The 23103-nt window shown below is 33.0% G+C and overlaps 3 protein-coding genes and 3 long non-coding RNA genes across 6 annotated transcripts; 1 reads left to right on the top strand and 5 right to left on the bottom strand.

The window, feature by feature from the left end:
• Positions 1–4682: 4682 nt before the first annotated feature.
• Positions 4683–6725, bottom strand: LOC108475374 (uncharacterized). Its single transcript, XM_017777334.1, has one exon. It carries the CDS (start codon positions 6723–6725, stop codon positions 4683–4685), a length of 2043 nt encoding a protein of 680 aa, XP_017632823.1.
• Positions 6726–9881: 3156 nt separating this feature from the next.
• On the bottom strand, positions 9882–10506 carry LOC128290357 (uncharacterized). The gene is made up of 2 exons (XR_008280120.1): positions 10375–10506; positions 9882–10118 (listed from the first exon to the last, which is right to left on the bottom strand). It is a non-coding gene; the product is annotated as an uncharacterized LOC128290357 (long non-coding RNA).
• Positions 10507–11459: 953 nt separating this feature from the next.
• On the bottom strand, positions 11460–13102 carry LOC128290685 (uncharacterized). The gene is made up of 2 exons (XR_008280473.1): positions 12098–13102; positions 11460–11881 (listed from the first exon to the last, which is right to left on the bottom strand). It is a non-coding gene; the product is annotated as an uncharacterized LOC128290685 (long non-coding RNA).
• A 1316-nt stretch (positions 13103–14418) lies between these two features.
• On the bottom strand, positions 14419–15866 carry LOC108476290 (uncharacterized). Its single transcript, XM_017778461.2, has 2 exons — positions 14992–15866; positions 14419–14825 (listed from the first exon to the last, which is right to left on the bottom strand). The coding sequence occupies exons 1-2, from the start codon at positions 15190–15192 to the stop codon at positions 14637–14639; spliced, it is 390 nt and encodes a 129-aa protein (XP_017633950.1). The 5' UTR covers positions 15193–15866; the 3' UTR covers positions 14419–14636.
• On the top strand, positions 15651–16308 carry LOC128290461 (uncharacterized). The gene is made up of 2 exons (XR_008280316.1): positions 15651–15777; positions 15958–16308. It is a non-coding gene; the product is annotated as an uncharacterized LOC128290461 (long non-coding RNA).
• A 1732-nt stretch (positions 16309–18040) lies between these two features.
• LOC108475375 (uncharacterized) lies at positions 18041–20092 on the bottom strand. The gene has a single exon (XM_017777335.2). It carries the CDS (start codon positions 20090–20092, stop codon positions 18041–18043), a length of 2052 nt encoding a protein of 683 aa, XP_017632824.1.
• Positions 20093–23103: the final 3011 nt, after the last annotated feature.

Here is a 23103-nt window from a genome sequence, read left to right as displayed (position 1 = left end):
GAATTACTATTTAGAACTACTGTGTAACAATTTAGCAAAATTAATGTCATGTTGTGATGGTAGAAACAATTCACTTGAACTTAGCCTCCCCTTCCACTTCAAATCCATTCCCTAAGTAGTGGCCATTAAAGAAACCATCCTCATTGCATAACCTTAGCGGTAAACATGCAATCGTGTTACTACCATTCATATTCAATATCTTCCAACAATAAATTCCTACATCTGATCCTTATCCTTCTATCTGGATATTTTTCAAAAAATTGTAACATTTTTGCAACACCTTGCACCATTAAACATACAACCAATGTATGGACAACCAATGGAAGAGTTTCTTTTGCTGTCATTGTGCGCCTCAAAATCACTTCACCCTCTACCATGTTGCCTTGTTTTGGGAAGAGTGAAGTTCCTAGCATAATTAGGGCTTGAATGTTGCCGACGTTAGCAAAGCTCATAATGCATTCTCGTGCGCAAGGTCTCCTTCCTACTACCCATACATGATGAACTATGTTGTTCAAGTTTACTACCCTCAACACTATCTCTTTACAACTGTTTCGAACAAAAACATAAATACTAACCAATTAGCAAACTACTAACAAACATTAGAAGTTAAAAAAAAAGAAGAAGAATGTTGTTTTCAAAGTCACACAAATAAAAAAAATCATACTTTAATCCCTAACATCACAACCAATAATACAAATACAGTTTACTCCAAGGTCCACCCGCAACATCCTTGCCAATAACTTATGGAAATTTTGGCTAACTGTTGAAGTTGGCCTGCATGCAGTATATGAAGCAGCCAATGAGCAGACCATGCAGCGGAAGTCATGCGGATGAACTGTATGCAACTCGTAAAAGGTCAAGCTGTTGTATGTTACCTGGATGAAATACAGTAGCATACAAACATATCGTATATTATCCGGATGAAGTACTTTTGTGTAACAGGCGACCTGTATCTGATTTGACAGCTACTTTTTGAAAGATAATACTTAGCAGATTTAGACAAGTTCTAGGTTATCATTCAGCCATTTTTTAGCATGTTCTTTTTCATCAAATTTATTGCTCTTTTCATGTAATAGTTTAATATATGTACATTTTTCTTTAACAAAAATGTAAGAGAGGAGTCAGTTTTTTATTTCTCCTTCAACATCTAAGTTTTGCTTCTGTTTTCATCTTTCAACACAAATTTTAGTTCTTTTGTTCTTGTTTTGTAATCTTAAAAACCCAACAAATGGTATTAAGAGCCTAAGTCTTTGAGGACCTTGGTTGTGTTTTGTTTGTGAGTGATTCGTGTTTGAAAAAAAAGAAGCATAAGCTATTTTTGTTGGCTATTTTTGTTGGTTAGTTTTGTTGCTGCAAAGATGAGTTTTACACCACCACCACCACCACTTGTATTTGCTGGAGAGAACTACCACATTTCAGTAGTTAAGATGAAGACATATCTCCAAGTGCATGATTTGTGGAATGTGGTTGAGAATGATGCTGAACCACCTCCATTGAAGGCCAATCCAACCATTGCACAGATGAGGCAACACAATGAAGAGTGTGCCAAGAAGTATAAAGTAATGGCCTACTTACAGAATGGGGTATCTGATGTGATTTTCACTCAGATAATGACTTGTGACTCACCAAAGTAAGTATGGGAGAAGCTAAAGGAGGAGTTTATCGGGTCAGACAAAACAAGGCAGCAGCAACTTATCAACCTTAGAAGGGATTTTGTGAACTTAAAGATGAGGGAGTCAGAGGCTATCAAGCAGTACTCTGATAGGATAATGGCCATAACAACATTAGGCTCTTTGGTGATGATTTCAGAGAGAGCAGAGTTGTTAAAAAGGTCATTACAACTTTCCCTGAAAAATTTGAATAAAAAATCTCATCACTTGAGGACTCGAGAGACTTATCAACCATCTCATTGTCTGAGTTGGTAAACTCCTTGTATGCACTTGAGCAAAAAAGGGCCAATAGGCAGGAAGAGCATCAAGAAGGTGTCTTCCAAGCCAAAAGCAGACTAGCCTCGAGCTTCTCTACATACAAAGGAAATGAATCCTGGTCAAGCAAGCCTAGATCAGATGGTAAAAAATGATATCTACCCTGCCCACACTGCAGAAGGGTAAGTCATCCGGGTGAAGTATGTTGGTATAGGCCAAACGTCCAGTGCAGAAGCTGCAAACAGTTTGACCATATTGAAAAGGTGTGTAAGAGCAAAGGGAGGGCACAAGGTCAACAGCAAATGCAAGCTTAGGCTGCTGAGGACTTTCAAGCTCAGGAGGAGCATATCTTCACTGCTTCATGCTTTGTAGCCTCAAGCAAAGTAAAAAAGGACTAGCTAGTGGATAGTGGCTGTACGCACCATATGGCAGCTGATGAAAAGCTGTTCAAGGACCTAGATAGAAGCTTTGCTTCAAAGATCAGGATTGGCAATGGGAACCTAATTGATGCCAGAGGCAAGGGAAATATGGTGATCAACACTTGTTTAGGTAACAAAGTAATTTCAGATGTACTTTTTGTGTTTGACATAGACCAAAACCTGCTTAGTGTTGGCCAGTTAATTGAAAAGGGTTATTCACTTTTTTTTTAAGAATAACTCTTGCATTATTGAAGATCCACAGTAGCCATGACTGAAAGATGTTTTGTGTTGAACATGAATCAGTTGGAAAAGAAAGTCTATACTAGTGCTACTGACACAGTTAGTTTATGGCACAAGGAGTTAGGATCCATTGTAGAAGGTCAAGATGTAAAGGAATAAAAGATTTATGATGGAGTGGATGGTATAGCTGAAAAGCTCTCCACATTGACCACCGATAGGCTCAATTCCAATTCTGGTCTGTTGGATAAAAGAAAAGATGTGTATGAAATCAATAAGTTTGCTGAGGCTGAAGCTAAGGGGTTCTTGGCATTTGTTTGGGAAGCTCTTCAAGATATGACTCTCATAATCCTTGGTGTGTGTGCTTTAGTGTCATTGATAGTTGGGATAACAATGGAAGGATGGCCAAAGGGAACTCATGATGGACTTGAGATTGTCGCAAGTATCTTGTTGGTTGTGATTGTCACAGCTACTAGTGATTGTCGCCAATCATTACAGTTCAGGAATTTGGACAAGAATGAACCAAAGGCTACTATTGAAAATCTTGTGACAGATCAGACTGATATTGATCAAAATGGTCCTGAAATGGACATTGATGATGAACCAGTCAAGGGCATTAGACCATTGGCTGAGATTTATAAAAGAGCTCAAGTGGCTGCAGTTGAACAAGCTGCTTTGAAGAGGCTGAAGTTTAACAAGGCTGGAAACAAGCCATGGTTGATGAAATCAGTATGATTAAGAAGAATCAGACTTGGCAGCTAGTTGAGAGACCAGCAAACATGAAGGTTATTGGAGTGAAGAGGGTGTTTCGAGCCAAGCAAAATACTGATGGTAGCTCGAACAAACTCAAAGCAAGGTTGGTTGTAAAGGTTTCAGTTAGAACTATGCAGCATGCAAGCCAATGAGGAGTGTTGAAGTTGGCCTGCATGCAGTACATGAAGCAGCCAAGGAGCAGACCATACAGCGAAACTAATGCGGATGAAGTGCATACAACTCGTAAAAGGTCAAGCTGCTGTATGTTACCCGAATGAAATACAATAGCATACAAATGTATCATATATTATCCGGATAAAGTACTTTTGTGTAACAGGTGACCTGTATCTGATTTGACAGCTACTTCTTGAAAGATAAAGTAAATCAGTACTTAGCTGATTTACAGGTCCTAGGTTATCATTCAGCCGTTTTTTAGCATGTTCTTTTTCATCAAATTTATTGCTCTTTTCATGTAATAGTTTAATATATGTACATTTTTCTTTAACAAAAATGTAAGAGAGAGGTCAGTTTTTTATTTCTCCTTCAACATCTGAGTTTTGCTTCTGTTTTCATCTTGCAACACAAATTTTAGTTCTTTTGTTCTTGTTTTGTGATCTTAAAAATCCAACACTAACAACTGCACTATTTTTTTCACGAAAGACAAATCTTCTCTCTTCATTAACCAAATTAACCAGTTTTAAGTCACCAATACATTTTTTTCACTTAATGACATGTTCTAATCCAACGAAGGAAGTAATCATCCTAATCCAACAATGAAGTAATCTCTTTTTTTGTCTTGCAACAACAATTGATTTAAGATGGATCCCATTGAAAAAAAAATTCACTTTAGTCGACATCGCTTTTTTGCCAACAAAATAGTAATTCAAGATGTTCCACATTCTTTCATGTTAAGCAAATATACATAGAGCTGAAACGCTCACAACAAATACATAATGGAACACTAATATAATTTAAATGTGCATTTTAAGAATGAGAGAAAAATAATCACAAGAAATAATTCAGTTTTCAAGTAAACTTATATAAAGCAACAAGAGCTATTGAGTGAATATAAAGCATCAAGCAACAACCTTATTATTGTAGTCTTCATGTAATTACAATCATGCTATCCAATTACAAGAAATTATAAATTCAACCATCAAACAACAATACAAATCTCACAAATTCCAACTTCATATTATTACAAGACATTTATTGAAAACTTAAAAAAAAAAACCAAATTACAATGACAACAGTAACTAGCATTTTTCAAATTAAAAGATCAAATTCTGTTTTACTCACAGTTTTCCTACAAAAGGAGGAGCATTTTTCAAATTTTTGATCAGAATTGCTATAGCAACCATTCCCACCAACGTTGTAGAGAAGGGGGCGTTGCACAATTCCAGTGGACAACATATTTGCAACCTGACTTTGAGCATTCAAGAGCCAAACCTTCACAAGGCTTGCAACATTTATCACATTCAGAGTAGTTATAAAGCTTCTTCACCACGGTGAGTGGGTGTGGATGACCCTTGTCTTCATAGATGCTCCCGAGTTTGAAGAATGGGTATTGTCCAAGAACACAACCAACATGAACAGAAGTATCACATGCTGCGCAATGATAAAACCAACGGTTTGGATCTCGACTTTCTTCACAGATATCACAATAATGACTTTCAAAATATCTGTTATCGTCATGATCAGTAAGTGAAAGAAGATGCAAATCGCATTTATGATGAGCTGTAATTGGAAGTGAAAAACATCCGCGATGTAGCACAAATTTGCAATCCTTACAACAAAATGCCGCCCATGTAGGAAGACTACAAGCATTGCACCAGCCTTTGTAGTCTCTATAGAAAAAGAGAGGGTGTTCATGTTTCAAACATGTTCGAGCACCGGGAGTAAAAGCAATCATACATCGGAGACATATCTTTGTCTCACATTTGCAACATTCATAAGCAAAGGCATTAGACATGTGCCAACACATTCCACAACAAAAAGCTTTGTTTGAAATAAGCCTGAGAGGTTGCTGGCAAGGATGATGCCAAACATGCTTCACCTTAGGTAACTCAGCACAAACTTTATGAAGGAAAAAAACACATTCTAAACAATAGTAAAATGGCTCTGAGATTGGTAACATACACCCGTCACAATTGTTTTCATACCCTCCAACGAAGGGAGTTAACTTTAGATCATGTAGATGCTTGAAATGTTTTATTTTTGTAGCTTCCCCAGCATCGTTCCTCTTAAATACACAAGTGGCGGACTCAACGGATTTATCCGAAAAAATTTCCAAACCTCCATTTGATATCTGATATTCATTTTCAAGTGAAACTACAGAAAATGAACTTTTTTCTTCTGTAACGCAACATAGATGGAATTTAGTATTGCAATATGAACAAGAATAACTCCCGTGCTTTGGATTGACCTCATCATGACAAATAATGCAACTTGAACTTTTAGAATCATTTGGAAGGAAATATTTGTGAAAAATGCAATGATCATGCCACTTGCTTTTGATGATACGAGGCAATGAAGTGCACCTTTTATGGACCATAATGTTGCATGTACAACATATGTAGGCATTGTAAATTCCTTCGATGCCACATGCATCGCAAATGTATGGCACTCGTCTCAGAAGTCTTGTGAATGTGTGTTGATGGCTTTCGTCTTCAATAGCAAGATCAAGAGGTGGTGATAAACATTCTATGTGAAATACAAGCTTACAAGATGAACAACCATAAACAAATCCTCTTTTCTGGGTTACTTTACATATCTTGCAAGAAAGTCGTTCACTATTAAATTGTAAAACAAGGGGATGTTGACAATGGCATATATTACTCAACTCGAGAGGAAGCTTAGCACATTTCTTATGTAAATTAAATCCACAATTAGGAGAAAAGTGTGTATAATTTGCTAATGGCTCCCAACACCCAAAACACTTACGAACTTCTTCAAGTTCTTCATCATCATTTTTAGTGGAAACCAATGGATCTTGACAGACGAAGTGCTCAATCTCCTTCAAATTATTTTCAGCAATATTAAACGTAAACAAAGCACATTTAATATGAAAGTCCAAGTTAGGGCAATGATAAAAGAACTTTTCACATGTTTTATCACAGAAATCGCAAATATACGTTCCAAATGAATAAGGTGGCTTTTGCATAAGAACAAGAGGATGATCACGATGGAAAGGGTGATTAATCTCCAAAGGTGAGCCGGCACATACCTTGTGAAGGTAAAACCCACAATACTCCGCACAGCTAAAACATGGAGCATACACTTTCTCCCCACACTTGGAGCAGTCAGCCACTCCACTTTGATTGTTGATCAGCTGCTCTTCATCCAACAGTAACAATGGATGGTGGTGCCCATAATTCTTTGACTCCTCCATTTCTCCTTCCTCTCTGTCTCTTTCCAAGCAGCAAAAGATTAAAATGAAACCCCAAAAGGAAAAACAAGGTAGGATAGCTTAATGGGGGCATTAGAGTAAGGTTTCAAAGAAACTTGAAAGGGTCAGCTATATAGAATATAGAAATTCAAGATCATTGATGCACCATCTTCCATTATTTATTTATTTTTATAATAACACATTATTTATTTATTTTTATAATAACACACTAGCTGACTTGTGATTAAACCTTTTTTTAGTTCTCTAAACCAAATCTTATCTTTGACTTTGACTGCATCCATGCAGGAAAGAGTAATAGATCTTTATCTCTATATTTATTTCAATTTCTAGATATTATCTCATATTTTCCAATTCAAATAATAATAACAATCGCAAATTGATAGAATAACAACGCTTTGATTTCATAAAAAAGGTACTCACCATTTACTTCCACAACAACGACAATAATATTATGTTGACTGTTGAAACTTAACCATAATAATTTTATTGAAATTGGAGTTGCATGTATCATTACCAACGACAAAGTAAATTGTTTAATTTTATGGATAAATTATAAAATTAATCACTTATATTCAAGTAATGATGATCAAATTTTGATAAATTTTATATGATCACTAATATTATCAATTTATTACATTATTAGTAAAAATGTATTGTATGTTTATTTGTACGATCAACATTCAGTTATTCACAAATGCAAGGTGGTGTGGGAGCTCTTTTCAAACAATCCATGTATTTTCAAATCTTAGACGGATTGTCTTGTCAATTGGAATAGTTAAATCCGTACTTGTTTAATTCATTCTAATACTAGTGATGAACTGCATAGCTTGTTTATGTCATAATTTATGTTTATGTGGTGTGAATGTGTGATCTAATTTAAATAAACCCCACTGAGGTGAGTTTGTTAGTTAGAAGTAGGTCTCACTCATTCTTAATGCTGTCGTTAAGTTGAATCTTGGGCATTGAGTTATAAGGTTATTTATCGATTAGAGAAATAATTTCAAATGATTTGTCTCTCGATTAACAAACATGTAAGGAGAGATTGAATGTCCGCCACTGAGTAAGCAACTAGAACTAATTTACTAAAGGTGTTGAAGACACCTTTGCATCAGTAATCAAATTCAAAAATCAAACGGAGATTTATTTTTGGCTAAATTTTTTTTCCAATTTAAGTTTTCAATTTAAATTTAGTTGTTTAATTTAATTTCAGTTTTCTATTTCATAAATAAACCCTTTCCAATTGATTTTAATTGATTTTGTTTAAAGAAAAAAATTATAATCAATTTATGTGGATACGATTCCATTTATTGTTTTTATTAATTACTCTTTTTTAAATAAATTTTATTTTTGTAGGTCTTGTCTACACAGTTGTGAAATTATGTGCTAGTGTGGATGACCTTTCTCTGCTTTGCAATTTTAATTCTGGTTTGTAATCAACAAAATAAAACTAATCTTTCAATTTTTTTCCAATCATTTATTTTCCCATTAGTCATTTCAATGTTTTTTGGGGGTCGAATTGAAGATTCTTCATTTCAAATAACAGCAATAAAGAGACAAAAATAAAACTATGAGAAGGCACGGAGCTCATCAGGCACCTCAAGATTAGGGATTAGCGTTGAATTGAATCAAGTTGAATTAAATAATTAAGTGAAAATATTTTGAGTTAATTAAGTTGGTGAGTTCTTTCTTATCATCCTAGTTCGATTTGAATTTTTTTCAAATCGAGTCAATTTAAATGAAATTTGAGTTAAGTTGAATTGAGTGGATTTGTTTGAATTAAGTTAAAAGTTTAAACATGATAAATTAAAATATTATTACAGTATAATTAATTTCACTATATAAATTTGAAGTTATATATATTTGAAAATTTTATTATTTAGAAAATTTTAATTTTAATTTTTAATAAAAATACTTTAATATGATAAACTTGCACCATTACTTGTCCAAAATTATTATTTAGAAAATTTTAAAATTTTAAAATTTTATATATTCTTTAGAAATTTTTAAAAAATTTCATTTTTAAAAATATAAATTTTGGAATTCTAAAATTATTTTGAACTATTTTGTAATTTTTGTTGAAAGAGAGATCAGTTTGCTCCTTTTCAAAATTAGCAGGGACTAAAGGGATATTTACACCAATTTATTATTTGAGTTATTCAAATTATTAGAGTTATTTGAATTTTAAAATTCAACTTGACTCGAACTTGAAACTCGAATTATTTATTCAAATTGACTTAAAATAACTTGAATAATTCAATTCTATTAACTCAAATCGAATCGAATTTTATTTATCTATTTTTAATATTTCTTTTTGCTCAATGCTGAAAGATACATAACAAGATTCATTCTAACTATGAGGAAAAAATAATCACAAAAAAGAATCATTTTTCAAGTAAACTCACATAAAGCAACATAGAGGTATTGAGAGGATATAAAGCATCAAACAAGAACCTTGTTATTGTAGTCTCCATGTATGTACAATCGCACGCCCCATTACAATAAACACTAAATTTAAAAATCAAAGAAAAATGCATTCTTTACAAGTTTCAGCTTTAAATTATTACATGATATTTATTTAAACTTAAAAGTCGAAAATATCAAATTACAATTACAATAAAAATTAGCATTACAAGTAACAAAGTAAAGATTAAACTTTATTTTCCACTCTTGAGTTTTCTTGCAAATGAAGTGGCATGTTTCAACTATGATTAGATCTGAATTGCTACATTAAGCTGTAGAAGAAAGGGTGTTACACAATTTCAATAGACAATATATTTACATTCCGACTTTGAACATTTAAGAGCCAGATTTTCATAGGGCCAAACACATTCATCATAATTATTATAGTAATAAATATATTAACGAAGAAATAGATTAATGTATTATCCTACTATTGGTTTGAATTAGGATAATACGAGTCTATTGGAGAGTAAAAGATTATCATAATAGGTTGCTTCTCTAGGCAATATCTCAAATATGCAAGTGATGAACCAAATTGTATTACTGATTGAACTATGCAAATTATCTTTTCATTGTTTCATTTATTGTGACCACAATATATTAATTAGCATAATATACTACCAAGGCATGCATGCATACATTTTAAGAAAATAACACACAGAAAGCAGGAAATTATAGTTTGAATAATCAAAATTTCACTCAAATTCCAAGTCAAATCATGCTTCCCTTACATTTCAACTTACAATAGGAAAGCCTAGTTTGTATAATAAATACATTCCACCAAAGCAAAGTGGTAGCTTTGGAGTATAGTCAACACAACGCCACCTTAGTCCTCCGAATCTGAAGGATACTCAGTATAGAAAATGAAGTTGCATCCAGTTTAGAGCCAAATCTAAACAGCGTTCACCACAATCACTGCAAATCAGATAGTAATAAATCTTCTTAACAACAATGAGAGGGTGGTCATGAACATCCTCACGTACTTTAATGATACTCCCAAGTTTGAGGAACTGATGTTTATCAAGGACACAATTAACATGAGCAGAAGTATCACATGTTACAAAATGATAAAACCAAAGACTTGAATCTCGACTTTTTTCACAAACATCACATAAATGACTTTCTGAATAATTGTTATCATCATAATAAGCGAGTGAAAGAAGATATTTACAAAAATGGCTATACAGAGCAGCAACAGGAGCTTCAACTCTCTGATAGGTTCTGATGCTCCTGCCTTCTGTTAAAACATGGTTTAAACAACTTAACAAGGCATGCATTCCTACATTTAAAGAAACACAGAAATCAGGAAATTATAGTTCTAATAATCAAAAGGCAATCAAATATTACACAAATTCCAACTCAAAACATGCTTCCCTTCCATTTATACTTCAAATAGGAAATCCCAGTTTGGATAATAAATACAATCAGCATAACAAGTAATAAAATACTACTGTGTTCTCTGCCAAAGAAAAATGGTAGTTTTAGGAATTCTTGTCCCTGTGGATAGACTCTACTACCCTATACTACAATTTAATTAAGTTAGTGCGTAGAAACTTTTATTTAGTGATTTCGACGCACATCAATAATATGCTCAAACTCTTTCAATTTCTTTTCAGCAAGATTATACGTAAATAGATCACCAGCTTTTTTGGCAACTAATCTATTAATTTAATTGTTCACTAAGAATGAGATCAAAATAATTCCTAGCAGCACTTCTTTTTTCAAATAATTTAAGCCATAAGAGAAACGATTAAAGCATAAATTGTATATTATTATTATTATTATGATCAACTGGAATGCTGTGACATTTTATTCAAATTAAAGAATAAAAAAACAACAAATAATCCAAACGACACAGGTTTCAACCCAATTGGGTTTTGAGTACCATGTGCCACTGCCATGTCTTTTTTTTTTTATTTTTAAATTATACATTAAATTGTTTTAATTTTACTTATTCAATGGAAAATTTTATAATTTATATAAATATGAAAAAGAATGTTATAGTTTTATTTAATTAAAGATGCTAAATTATAATTTTAGCATGTGATTTATGTTTTAATTTATTATTGCATAATTACCATTACTATATACCTTTTAATTTCCCAATTTAGAGCTTAAATTGTTGGCAGATGTAAATGAGATTTGGTGGCAATTCCAATTATGGGTTTCAGACAAAAACTAAACAGATTCTTATCAAAATAAAAAACTTTCCACAACATTTAAAGAAAATAACACACAGAAATGAGGATACTATAGTTTGAATAATCAAAAGGCAATCATATTCCAACTCAAAACATGCTTCCCTACAATACAACCAGCATTACATGTAATAATGTCAGGATCATAAATCAATAATTACATGGTTAACGAGATTTATTATGGAATCTTATCTCAGAATAAGTTCAACCATAACCAGTAGAAAATCCAAAACAGATAAAATTGCAAGTCTAGCATATCACTTATCTAAAAATATTTTATGAAGATGCAAAAAGAAAGGTGCAGCTGTTGTTTGAATCATAGATTGAAGTGTACTCGCTGTGTAACTGCAGTAGAAACTTGTCACCTATTATTACAGTCGTTCATCACACAACTTGATAATTCTCTGTAATCAAATTTGTTAGCTGGGAGAACTTGGGGGGAGGAGTTCCACCGCCTCTCAGGGGAATGATGTTCACAACCTACACCAATAATTCTCTTCGATGAGTGAAATCTGTGGCATTTATTTATAAGTTGAAGGAACAATTTTTTCTCTTCTGCACTTAAAAGAAGTGCCCAAATTGACCAAGTTCCTACTCAGCAATTTCCTTGATAACAGGCATGAGACAATGGAAACCCCAGCAGCAATTATCCCAAGTTAAAATAAATAAATAAATACATAAATATGCATATCAAACCTTCAGGTCACTGTATGTAATCGTTGCTGAAAAACGGACAGAAATGGGGAAGAACACAGATGAATCTGCTGGAGGCACAACAAACTCCATTGATCAACTGCCAATACGTCACAAGCAAGAAAGTACTTACAAACTGTTGGATTTTCAACACACTTTAACCGGGTAAAGTAAGAATTTCAAACAGAGCACCAGCAGCAACGTATTATACCCGGGTAATATATGAAGGAAAAATGCTTGAAATTCAAGCTTTTAGCTACTGTCAAGAATGGAGAACAGAACTTAGAATTTTTAGAAGGCAAAGGAAGAATGGAGCATATGGAAGAAAATCTAATGATTTCATTCATTTGAAATATTGGCTTAAAGCCATTACATATACCAGTCGTTTGGCTGGTCAGAAGATCAACAAATCCTTTACCTAAACACTACCTAACTCCACTTATTACATTAGAACTTACAAAACTAAACTTGTACACTTAAGTAAAGTTGGTCATCAGCTCCTACATCATCAAACTACATCAAATGTAGGCTTAAGCTAAGTTCAAAATGAACTAGAACACATTTCATAGACTTGGTTACAAAAGAACCAAAACAAACAGATTCAGTTACACGTTCTTTACCCGGGTAACTTATGTGTATGAATCCTTGCACATACTTTACCTGGGTAACTTATGTGTATTTGTTCTTGCGTGCTTGAATCTGCATGGGCTACATATCCACCTTTGTTGCTGCATGTGTTGCATGGCTCGGGCTACTTCTTGACATGTTGGAAATTCACATGCTGCATGCAGGCCGGTTTCCAACACAAACCAATAGCATCTTAAAAATATCTAACACAATAACAAGTTTTATAGGTTAACAAATGTACTGATATGCGGTTAGAGTTATCAATGAGAAGTATGGACCATTCTAAGACATAATTTCTGGAGTCATATCTGCAAGACAAACAAGAAAATGAAAATCATTTAGTGTGCTGTTCCCAAATTTTACCATTTATATAATACACAACATCCTGGTACTTTCACTAACACCCAAAGTCAGAAACACCTTCAAAAATCACCCAAAATTTACCATTTATATAATGCACAATCTTCTTTAAAATATCATAATTTGAGTTCTTAAATTCAAAATCAAATAATTTAAAGTATGTTTCAAAACTAAGTGATAGCTCTTAATCGACATGAAAACATCTAAACCTATAAATACAATTTAAATGATCTTTTGAGGTTAAGATTTACCCAACCATGCACGTATCATTTCCTTTCAACTAAAAACTAAAATCCTCCAAAACAATCTCTTTGACACACACACACACAAATGGCTAATCTCGTTGAAACCTATGCATATGCCCCTTTCACTAAACATGGTCATGGAATTGTAATCTCCAACAATCTTGAATACAACTCCATCCTTTATTGCAATGCAAGACTTGTCAAGGATTCATATTTGTTCAAAAATGGGAGAACCAAAATACAGAATTAATTCAAAATTTACCCAAAAATGAAGTGGAGAATGAGAAACGAAGAATGTGAAAAAGTAATATAAAGTGAAAAAGTCAGATATGAGAGAGAATAGTTGTGAAAAATAATAGAACAAATTAACCAATATCTAATTAATTAAAACCATAAAGATTTTTAATAAAATTATCTTGTGAAATAAAATTAAGACATGTGCCATGATTTTATTGGGTGGAGATTTTTTCAACGTTTGAAAAATTTCGTACTAAAAATTATAAAGAATGAATATTTTAGGGATCAAAATTTAAATAAAATAATTTAATTATTAAAATAAAAATAAATATATTTCAAAAACTAAATCATGAATTAAGGCTTCTACAATACAACAAACATTCTGTAACAGGAAATCCAAATAGAGAGAGAGATTTTAAAGGGTTTGATTTGAGTTTTAACTTAATTTTTGCCTTTTCGGTTTCAAAACCATTTTATCCAAATAGAAGGTAAATTTGGATCCAAATAGAAGGTAAATTTAGATAGTCGGTACGTTTACCTGTAATTAATGTAACAATTAATGTAAAAACGATCATAGTGATAAAATTTGATACTGTAACAATATTATAACGTGAGACAAAAAATAAATTAAACGCATTACACCGCATCACAACCCCAAACAAAGCCAGAGTTTAATTGTTTTTTAATTCCTGGTTTCAAAACAGGCTGAATTCTCTGATAAGGAGTCCTAGTCAATGTCTCTCAATAAAACACAAACCCAAGCTTTATAACTTACTTTTAATAACTGGATCTATGAAGTGAGTTGTGCTGCGGCCAATCCATGTTTATATTTACAAATTTATAAGGCAGAAGGGGTTGAAAACCAAATTCAAATAACCTTATTACGAAGATGCGAACATAAACATAAACATAAATCAGTGTACTCAAATAACCCTTAAAGTATTTCAAAAACATTAACCCAGATTTGTTTGAGGTATGAGGTACCCACTTTAACCAATGCAAATTAAAGTAAGAAAGCAAGCATAGGAGAAAACAATGTATAAGATAAGACTTTCAGCAACCAAACTACATGGCTAAGCCTTCTCGTTGCTGTTGCTCTTCTTCTCAGCGTTTTGCTTTGGAACAGGCTGAATTCTCTGATAAGGAGTCCTAGTCAATGTCTCTCCCCTCAAAGCAGCAACATACCGATCATTTGTATCCTCTTTCCGCTGGAGCTCCCCAAGGTATTCCGCTAATCGCTCTTGGTTCACTTTCCCCATCATCTAATCAAAAAAAGGGAGGGGAAGGGGACACGAGATAAAATTATGAACCCTTAGTTTATGATGCTTCAACGAATTAGGCAAGCAATCATGATATATGTTATGCAAAACATTCAATTACTCGATGAATTAATAATGGATGGAACTCAAGAGCAAGGAGGGTGCTTACGAGGGATTCGGGGCGGGCGTTTTCGCGCAGCCGAGCCTCCAACTGAGGGTTGCGGGAGTTGGTAAGTTGCATGACGCCGTAGCCAATGACACCCGGAACAACGCCGCAGAGGGTGGCAAAGGCCAAGAAGAACGGCTTCGAATCCCTTGTCCTCCTCACTAGCCACCGCCATGTCTCGCTTTTTTCCCAAAGTATTGACATTTCTAATTTCTGGATACCCCAACAATTGAACCCTCCCTAATTCCAAAACAAATATATGGCCCTTTTTAACTGGGCTGAGAAAAGTTCTGTTGGGCCGTTGGCCTCTAAAAATCAACAATTTATTAATACCTTATTCCCTCAATATGTTTTTTTTCAAAAGAAGATAAAAAGTTCTTTAAATCTTGGCTTGAGGGAGATGGAGATTGAGGGTGATTCTCGGTCGGTGATTCGCAAGCTAGAAGAGAAAGAGGATAGATCTGATATTGCTGTGTTTATTCATGACTCAAAAAATTTATTTCTTGATTTTCAGACTTGTATTTTTCTTTTTACAAACAGAGAAGCTAATGAGGTTGCGCACATCGTTGCATCGGAAGGAATAAAAAGAAGGGAATCAACTTATCTGGCGAATCAGGTACATTCTGGCGCGGCGGAGATGGTAGCTGAGGATCGAAGGAGGACAGAGAGCATGAGGGAACTGAGGAGACGGAGGGCAGGCGATGAAGAAGAAAATATTCTTTGAACCTATCTTTGGAAGATCATTCAAGAAAGAGGGAGTAATCAAAGAAGTTGTTGGGTTTTGAAACGGTCAGTTGGTGATTGATTGTTGACATTTAATTTCTGACTGCTGCTACACACCCGTTCTGTTGTTTTCAAGAGGGTTTATTGGTTGGATTCCAATAAATAAAATCAATTTTGTTATCTATAAATATTTCAAGGTATTTCACTTTTAATTTTTAAATTTTTTTTAAAATACGTAATTAACAGGGGATGTTGATTGTGGATCAGCTGGTCTTGATTCAAGATAAGAAGCAGGGGATGTTGGTGGCCATACTTGTTAGACTCCTCCATTGCTGCTTCCCCAAGCAATATAAAGAAAGGAAATGGTTGATTTTGGGAGCAAAGATTGAATGGGAAAACAAGAATACAAGTAAAGAAAGATAAAGATTTGAGGAAGTGGCAGAGGCAGAGGGTGGGTTATAGTAAACAATAGAGGTGAAGTCAATGAGGTAGTCAATGCTTAGATCTTATCTTATGGTTGTACAGCTCTGCCTGCTTCACATTTGCTTTTGAGGTTGGGTTGATTTGATATTTATGACTAAATATTTCTGTTAATAATATTAATATTACAATTTTTAAAAAAGTTGCAAAATTACAAAAAAAGTTCCTACCTTTTTACAATATTTACATATGGATCCCTAGTGTGTTCTAAATTTAATTTGATCCATGATTTTCTCTTCATTGAAAGGGATTCTATTGATGTTTATTAATAATGGGATGTACTTTCTAAATTGAGTGAATCCATGATTTTTTTCTTTTATTAAAAAAATATCTTTAGCATTTTCGTGGATACTAAAAATATCAAAAGCTATTTACTTTAAAATTTGAATTCACTCAAAAATAAATAAAATCATTTTTGTTATGTATAAATATTTCAAGGTATTTCACTTTTAATTTTTTAAAATTTTTAAAATACGTAATTTTTTAAAAATGAGTATTTTAATAGTTGACTCAACTCATCATGACCTCCTCTCAAGCTTAACTTCAAATTTTCTAAGCCTTGGTTAGTGGGGTTAAATTTCACCCTCCAATGTCCCTTGAATTGATACAACAACAAATTCCGATAAGTTGCACCACAAGGCATCCTATGATCGGTCCACATATCAAGTAATGTCAAATTTTGATAGAAGTATCACATTAGTTGACAAAATTAAAGTTGAAGTATAAAATTTGATATTTTGAAAGTAGAATCACCATTAGAAGATTCAATAAATTACAAGAAGCATTTTAGTCATTTTCCCATATGTAATATGATTTATCTAAACATGTATTGTCTAATTCAAGTAATATAATGCTGTTTTTTTTTTTTTTGCAGTGTTTGGCTTTTCATACTTGTATCCTATCATTGTGAGTATGTATATATATTTGGTAGGTCATTTTATTATAGGAATCGGATCAAATTAATATCTCTACTATTACATCAGTTAATTTATTTTTATATTATTAAAAGAATTAAATAATATTAACTTTTAAAAGAGTTAATATTTACTATTTAAAAATGTTAATTATTGTTTAGTAGACTTATATTCTGAAGGTATTTTTTTTACGATGTTGTAGATAAAATATTTTATTAGGAGTTGATTTGTAGATGAAAAAATATTTTTTATAATATTTTTCAAACCGTAAATGTTAACTCTTTTTCACTTTAGCCTTATTGAGTGCATTCCACTTTCTTGCTAATTTTGTAATTAACTTCGGTAACTTTTGTTGGTCTCTTATGGCATTTGTATTTAACTGCATTAAGCTCAGATCTCTTATTCTTTCTAACAATTTTTGTAATGAAATTATAAGATGTAAAATCATACAAATATAACTAAAGGACTTCTTTTGTGTGTTTTCTGTTTTGAAGGAGACATGTACTTGTTGAAACACACCAACCTGAAGCATTCTTGTCCTTTTATGAAATAAAAGATAACCAATGTAGTGCAATTAGAATACATAGAGCTGAAGCATCCACAACAAGTGCATAATTAAATACTAAATGTAATTATAAAGAAACAAATAGCTATTGGGAGAATATAAAGCATCAAGCAAATATGTACAATCACATTCTCCAATTACAATAAATTCTAGATTCATACAATAAATTCTAGATTCAACAATCAAACATCAATGCAAGCTTATTAACTAGTGTTTGCTCCATATTTTTACATGAAATTTATCTAAAACTTATAAATAGGAAAAACCAACTTACATTGACGACAACAACTAACATCACAAGTAACAAAGCGAAGATCAAACTCTTTTTTTTAGTCTTAGAGTTTTCATGCAAATGACTAGGTCTAAATTGCTACATGGGCCAGTCCCACCATCGCTGTAGAGAACGGGGTTCTACACAATTCCAGTGGACAATATACTTACAATCTGACTTTAAGCATTCAAGAGCTAGATCTTCACAGGGCTTACGACATTTATCACAATTTGGGTAGTAATACATCTTCTTCACAATGGTGAGTGGGTGTGGATGATATCCTACATTTCGAATGATCTGGAGTTTGACAAATGGATATTTTCCAAGAACACAATCAACATGAGCAAAAGTATCACATTTTGCACAATGATAAAACCAACTGTTTGAGTCTCGACTTTCTTCACAAATATCGCAATAATGACGTTCTGAATAACTGTTATCATCATGATCTATGAGTGAAAGAATATGTTCATCGCATTTGTGATGAACTGTAATCGGAAGTGAAAAGCATCCAAGATGTAGTACAAAATTGCAAACCTTACAACGAAATGCTGCCTTTGTAGTATAACCAGAAGCATTGCACTTCCCATTGTAGTATCTGTAGTAAAAGAGGGGGTGTTCATGTTTCAAAAATGTTCGAGCACCAGGAGTAAGAGCAATCACACATTGGAGACATATCTTTGTCTCACATCCAGAACATTCATAAGCAAAGGCATTATACAAGTTCAGACATTCTAGACACTCAAAAGCTTTGTCCGAAATAAGGACAAGAGGTTCTTGGCACAAATGATGCCAAACATCCTTCATCTTAGGTAACTCAGCACACGCTTTATGTAGGAAGAAATCACAAAATGAACAGGAGTAAAATGGTCCCGAGATTGGCAACAAACACCCGTCACAACCATTTTCATACCTTCCAACAAAGGGACTTAACATTAGATTATGTATATGCTTGAAATGTTTTATTTTTGTAGCTTCTCCGGCATCATTGCTCTCTAAGACAGTGATGGAACTTTCATAGGGAATCTCATCTTCATTTTCTAGTGAAACTACTGCATATGAGCGTTTATCCTCTGTCACACAATGCACATGGAATATAACATTGCACTTTGAACAATAGTAACTACCATGCTCTGTATCGACTTCATCATGGCATATCATGCAATTCAAAACTCCAAAATCTTCTATGTGATGGAAATATGTGTGAAGAAGGCGATGGTCATGCCACTTACTTTTGATAATGCGAGGCAACGAAATGCAATTTTTATGGATTATAATGTTACATGTACCACATCTATGGCCAACATGGTTTCCTTCGATACCACACGCATCACAAGTGAATGGAACTTGTCTAAAAAACAAGGTGAATGGATGTTCATGATTTGTACTCTTAATAACTTGTAATGGTGATTGTGATGCGCATTCAATGTGAACGACAAACTTACAAGGAGAGCAAGCATAAACAAATCCTATAGCCTTCCGATTGGTTTCTCCACATATCTTGCAAGAGAGCCGTTCGCTATTAAATTGTAGAGCAAGAGGATGCTTGCGATGACACACATGATTTAGTTTGACAGGAAGCTTAGCGCATTTCTCATGTAAATTAAATCCACAGGCAGGAGAAAAGTGTGTATACTTTGCTAATGGTTCCCAGCATCCAAAGCACTCTCTAACATCTTCAAGTTCTTCATCACCATTTTCAGTGGAAATCAAAGGATGTTGAAGGGCAACATGCTCAAGCTCTTTCAAGTTATTCTCAGCAATTTTAAATGTAAATAAAGCACAATTAATATGAAAGATCAATCCGCAAGAGCAGTGGTAAACAAAATTATTACCGCCTTTACCGCAAAAATTGCAAATGTACCCTCCAGATGAATAAGGTGCATTTTGCATAAGAAGAAGAGGATGGTTGAGATGAAAAGGGTGATTAAGCTCCAAAGGTGCCTCGGCGCATACCTTGTGAAGGTAAAACCCGCAATGCTCCGCACAGCATAAACATGGAGTAGACCCCTTCTCCCCACACCTGGAGCAATCAGTTACACCACTTTGATTGTGGATCAGTTGGTCTTGATTCAAGATAAGAAGCAGGGGATGTTGGTGCCCATAATTGTTTGACTCCTCCATTTCTCCTTCCTCTTTGGTTTTTTCCATTGACGTAGGAAGAAAAAAACTGAAACTCAATGTTTGAAGTATAGTACAAATTGGAAAGAGAGAGAGAGAGTCCAAAAGCAAGATTACAAGTGAAGAAATATAATGACCGAGAGCATTTGATATTTAGAGGCAGAGGCAGAGGGTTGCTTATAGTAAACAATAGAGGTGAACTCAAATAGGTAGTCAATGCTCTTTTATCTTATCTTTTTGTTGTCCACACTTGCTATTCCATGGTGGGTTGATTCGATATTTTTGAGATTTTTTCTTTTTATAAAACCTTTTTGTTTTCTTTCGAAAGTTCCATATTATTCTATACACCATATGTGTATGTATATATACGAACAGGTCTAATGTAACATTGTTATGTGGTATTAAATTGGCTTTTTTTTCCTTCTAATTTAGCGAAAAGACAGTGAAAGTGTAGGTTGGATATTTATCTCATATTCATATATTTTATATTTATATAAATTTTGATATATTAATAATTTAATTATATACACTTTGAAATATAGTCATATATTTTTACAATTTTTATATTGTATTGTATTTTAATTATTTTTACTATTGTCTGTATAAATACAAAAAAGAGTGTAAAACACCTGATTTCGTCTGGATTTACTAATAGTTAGTTCCTGATTTTCAAGGGAAAATATTTAAGATCAATAGATTGAATGAATTAATTTTTAATTTATTTTAGTTTAGGTCTTAATTGTATTGATTGAGTTTAATTTGGACCAAAATTGATGGTTTTGATTTATGCCATCCAATTTTGGACTTACATTTTATATGCATCTTATAATAAATCTTTTGATCCCAATTTTAATTTATAGATATAACGAATAAATGGTTTTATTAATATTATAAGATTGAAAATTTCTGAAAAATTGCAAAACTACAAATGCAGTTATCAAAGCTTACAAATGAATCTTTAGTAAGTTCTAGTGTCACGGGACTAAAACTTAGTTTGATAAATCGTGTAGCCTTAGGTAATTTCTTTATTTCAAATCTGTTTAAGTCAGTCTTATTCTCGAAAAATGAGAATTTTCGCACACCAATGCACACCAAGTATTTGAGTAAATGCTCTCAAAGTGTTTCTATTGCTTTGAAGGAATACAACTAAAAGGGAAGACCTTTATTTATGGTTGAGCTCTTCCAGATGCAACGGTACAAATTAAATTATATTGACAACTGAGATTAGTGTCTATTTACAAGATGAGAGTCCCAAGAGATTTAAACTATATACATCTTTATTTTTTAGAATTTACAAAATTACATTGGTAATTCTAGTTTTAATAGAGTGCTTCATTGGCCACCAAGGCTTTAAGTAGATGAGCTCCTCCATGAACTTTATGAATAAGGTCAATTCAAGTGGATTAAATGAGCCCCATTTAATAATTAACCTCCATGGAGCGGTTTGTGTGCATTCGTCATGGGCTTTGATTCGCAGCCTGTGACATTCTCCCTCACCCATTCTTGTAATGCTCTCGTCGCACGACACTAGTTTGACTCGTCCCGAAATTGTTTCAATGCCTCTGTAAGCCTTCTATAAGCCTCCCCCATGCGTTTGAAAGCAGGATAATTATTATCACCTTCCATAAGCCTCCTCCCATGGTCTACGAGTAGGGCCACTTTATTATCTTCATTATTCGAGTCCCTCCGTAAACCTTGCAAACCTATTAAGCTCTCGGCGATGGTGAGACATATCTTCAATATTTAGATCCCTTCATGAACCCTTTGGGCTCTCGGTAGAGGTGAGACATATCGTCTTTATAAAAATCAAAGTTAAGTCAACTAAATAACTACTAGCACACACACTTTATTTCTATAGACCAACAATTTTTTTTATCGCTAACAAAAAGTATGCATTTCTTACATTGCATATTACCAATGAATGTGTTGCATCTCTTACATTTTATATTACCAATGGATGGCTTGAACCTCTTCTATTTTACATTTTCAAGTAGGGTGAGCATTTGATCGAATCGAGTGAAAAAATTTTGAGTTACTCTAATTGACGAGTTCTATTTTATCATCCTAACTCGTTTTGAAATTTTTTTTCAAATCGAGTCAAGTGAAATGAAATTCAAATCGAGTTGAATTAAGTGAAATTGTTTAAGTTAAATTAAAAAAAATTAAACTTGTCAAATTAAAATTTTGTTACAGCATAACTAATTTCATGTTAGAGTATATTAATTTGAAATCATATATATTTGAAAAAATTTTTAGAGAAAATAAGAAAAATGCTTTAATGTGATATAATTGAATCCTTAATTAACTTATTTAGGTCCCAAAATTATTATTTTAGAAAAATTTAAAAGTTTTAACTTTCTTTATATATTTTTTGATTTTTTAAAATTATATATTTTCTAAAAATATAAATTTTGAAATTTTTATAAATATTTTGAAATTTGAATTTTGAAAATTATTTTGATTTTTTTTGTAATTTTGTTGAGGAGAGACCAATTTGCTTATTTTTAAAATTGATAGACTAAAATGATATTTACATCAATCATTATTCAATTATTTGAGTTATTCAAATTATAAAATTCAACTCGACTCGAATTCAAAACTTGAATTACTTATTCAAGTTGACTCGAAAAAGATAAAATATTTCAAATAACTCGATCCAATTAACTTAAAATTTAAATTTTTTTCGATTTCTTCGAATCAAATCGAATTTTGGTCACCCCTATTTTCAATAACCTTTTCCGCAATATACATACAACATGTCTCCATCGTATAAATTTGGATCCTCTAATTAACAACTGCACCACTCAAGCATACATTATACATTTTTGGATTGTCAAGCCAATGGACACACCACCCGTTAAATCACAAAGCGAAATTTATACGAGTCAACTATGAATAGAAATACCATCCATAAACACATTATTAAAAAGGGTGTGCATGAATTTCAATAGCCTAGAAGATATTGTATATTTACATGTCATTAGGCTTGTACTTATACCATCTGTCTTGTTAATTTATTTACAACAACTACCACCCACGGG

The sequence above is a fragment of the Gossypium arboreum genome, chromosome 3 (genome assembly GCF_025698485.1).
Source record: "Gossypium arboreum isolate Shixiya-1 chromosome 3, ASM2569848v2, whole genome shotgun sequence".
Classification (NCBI taxonomy): Eukaryota; Viridiplantae; Streptophyta; class Magnoliopsida; order Malvales; family Malvaceae; genus Gossypium; species Gossypium arboreum.
This window is presented reverse-complemented; position numbering and strand designations above follow the sequence as displayed.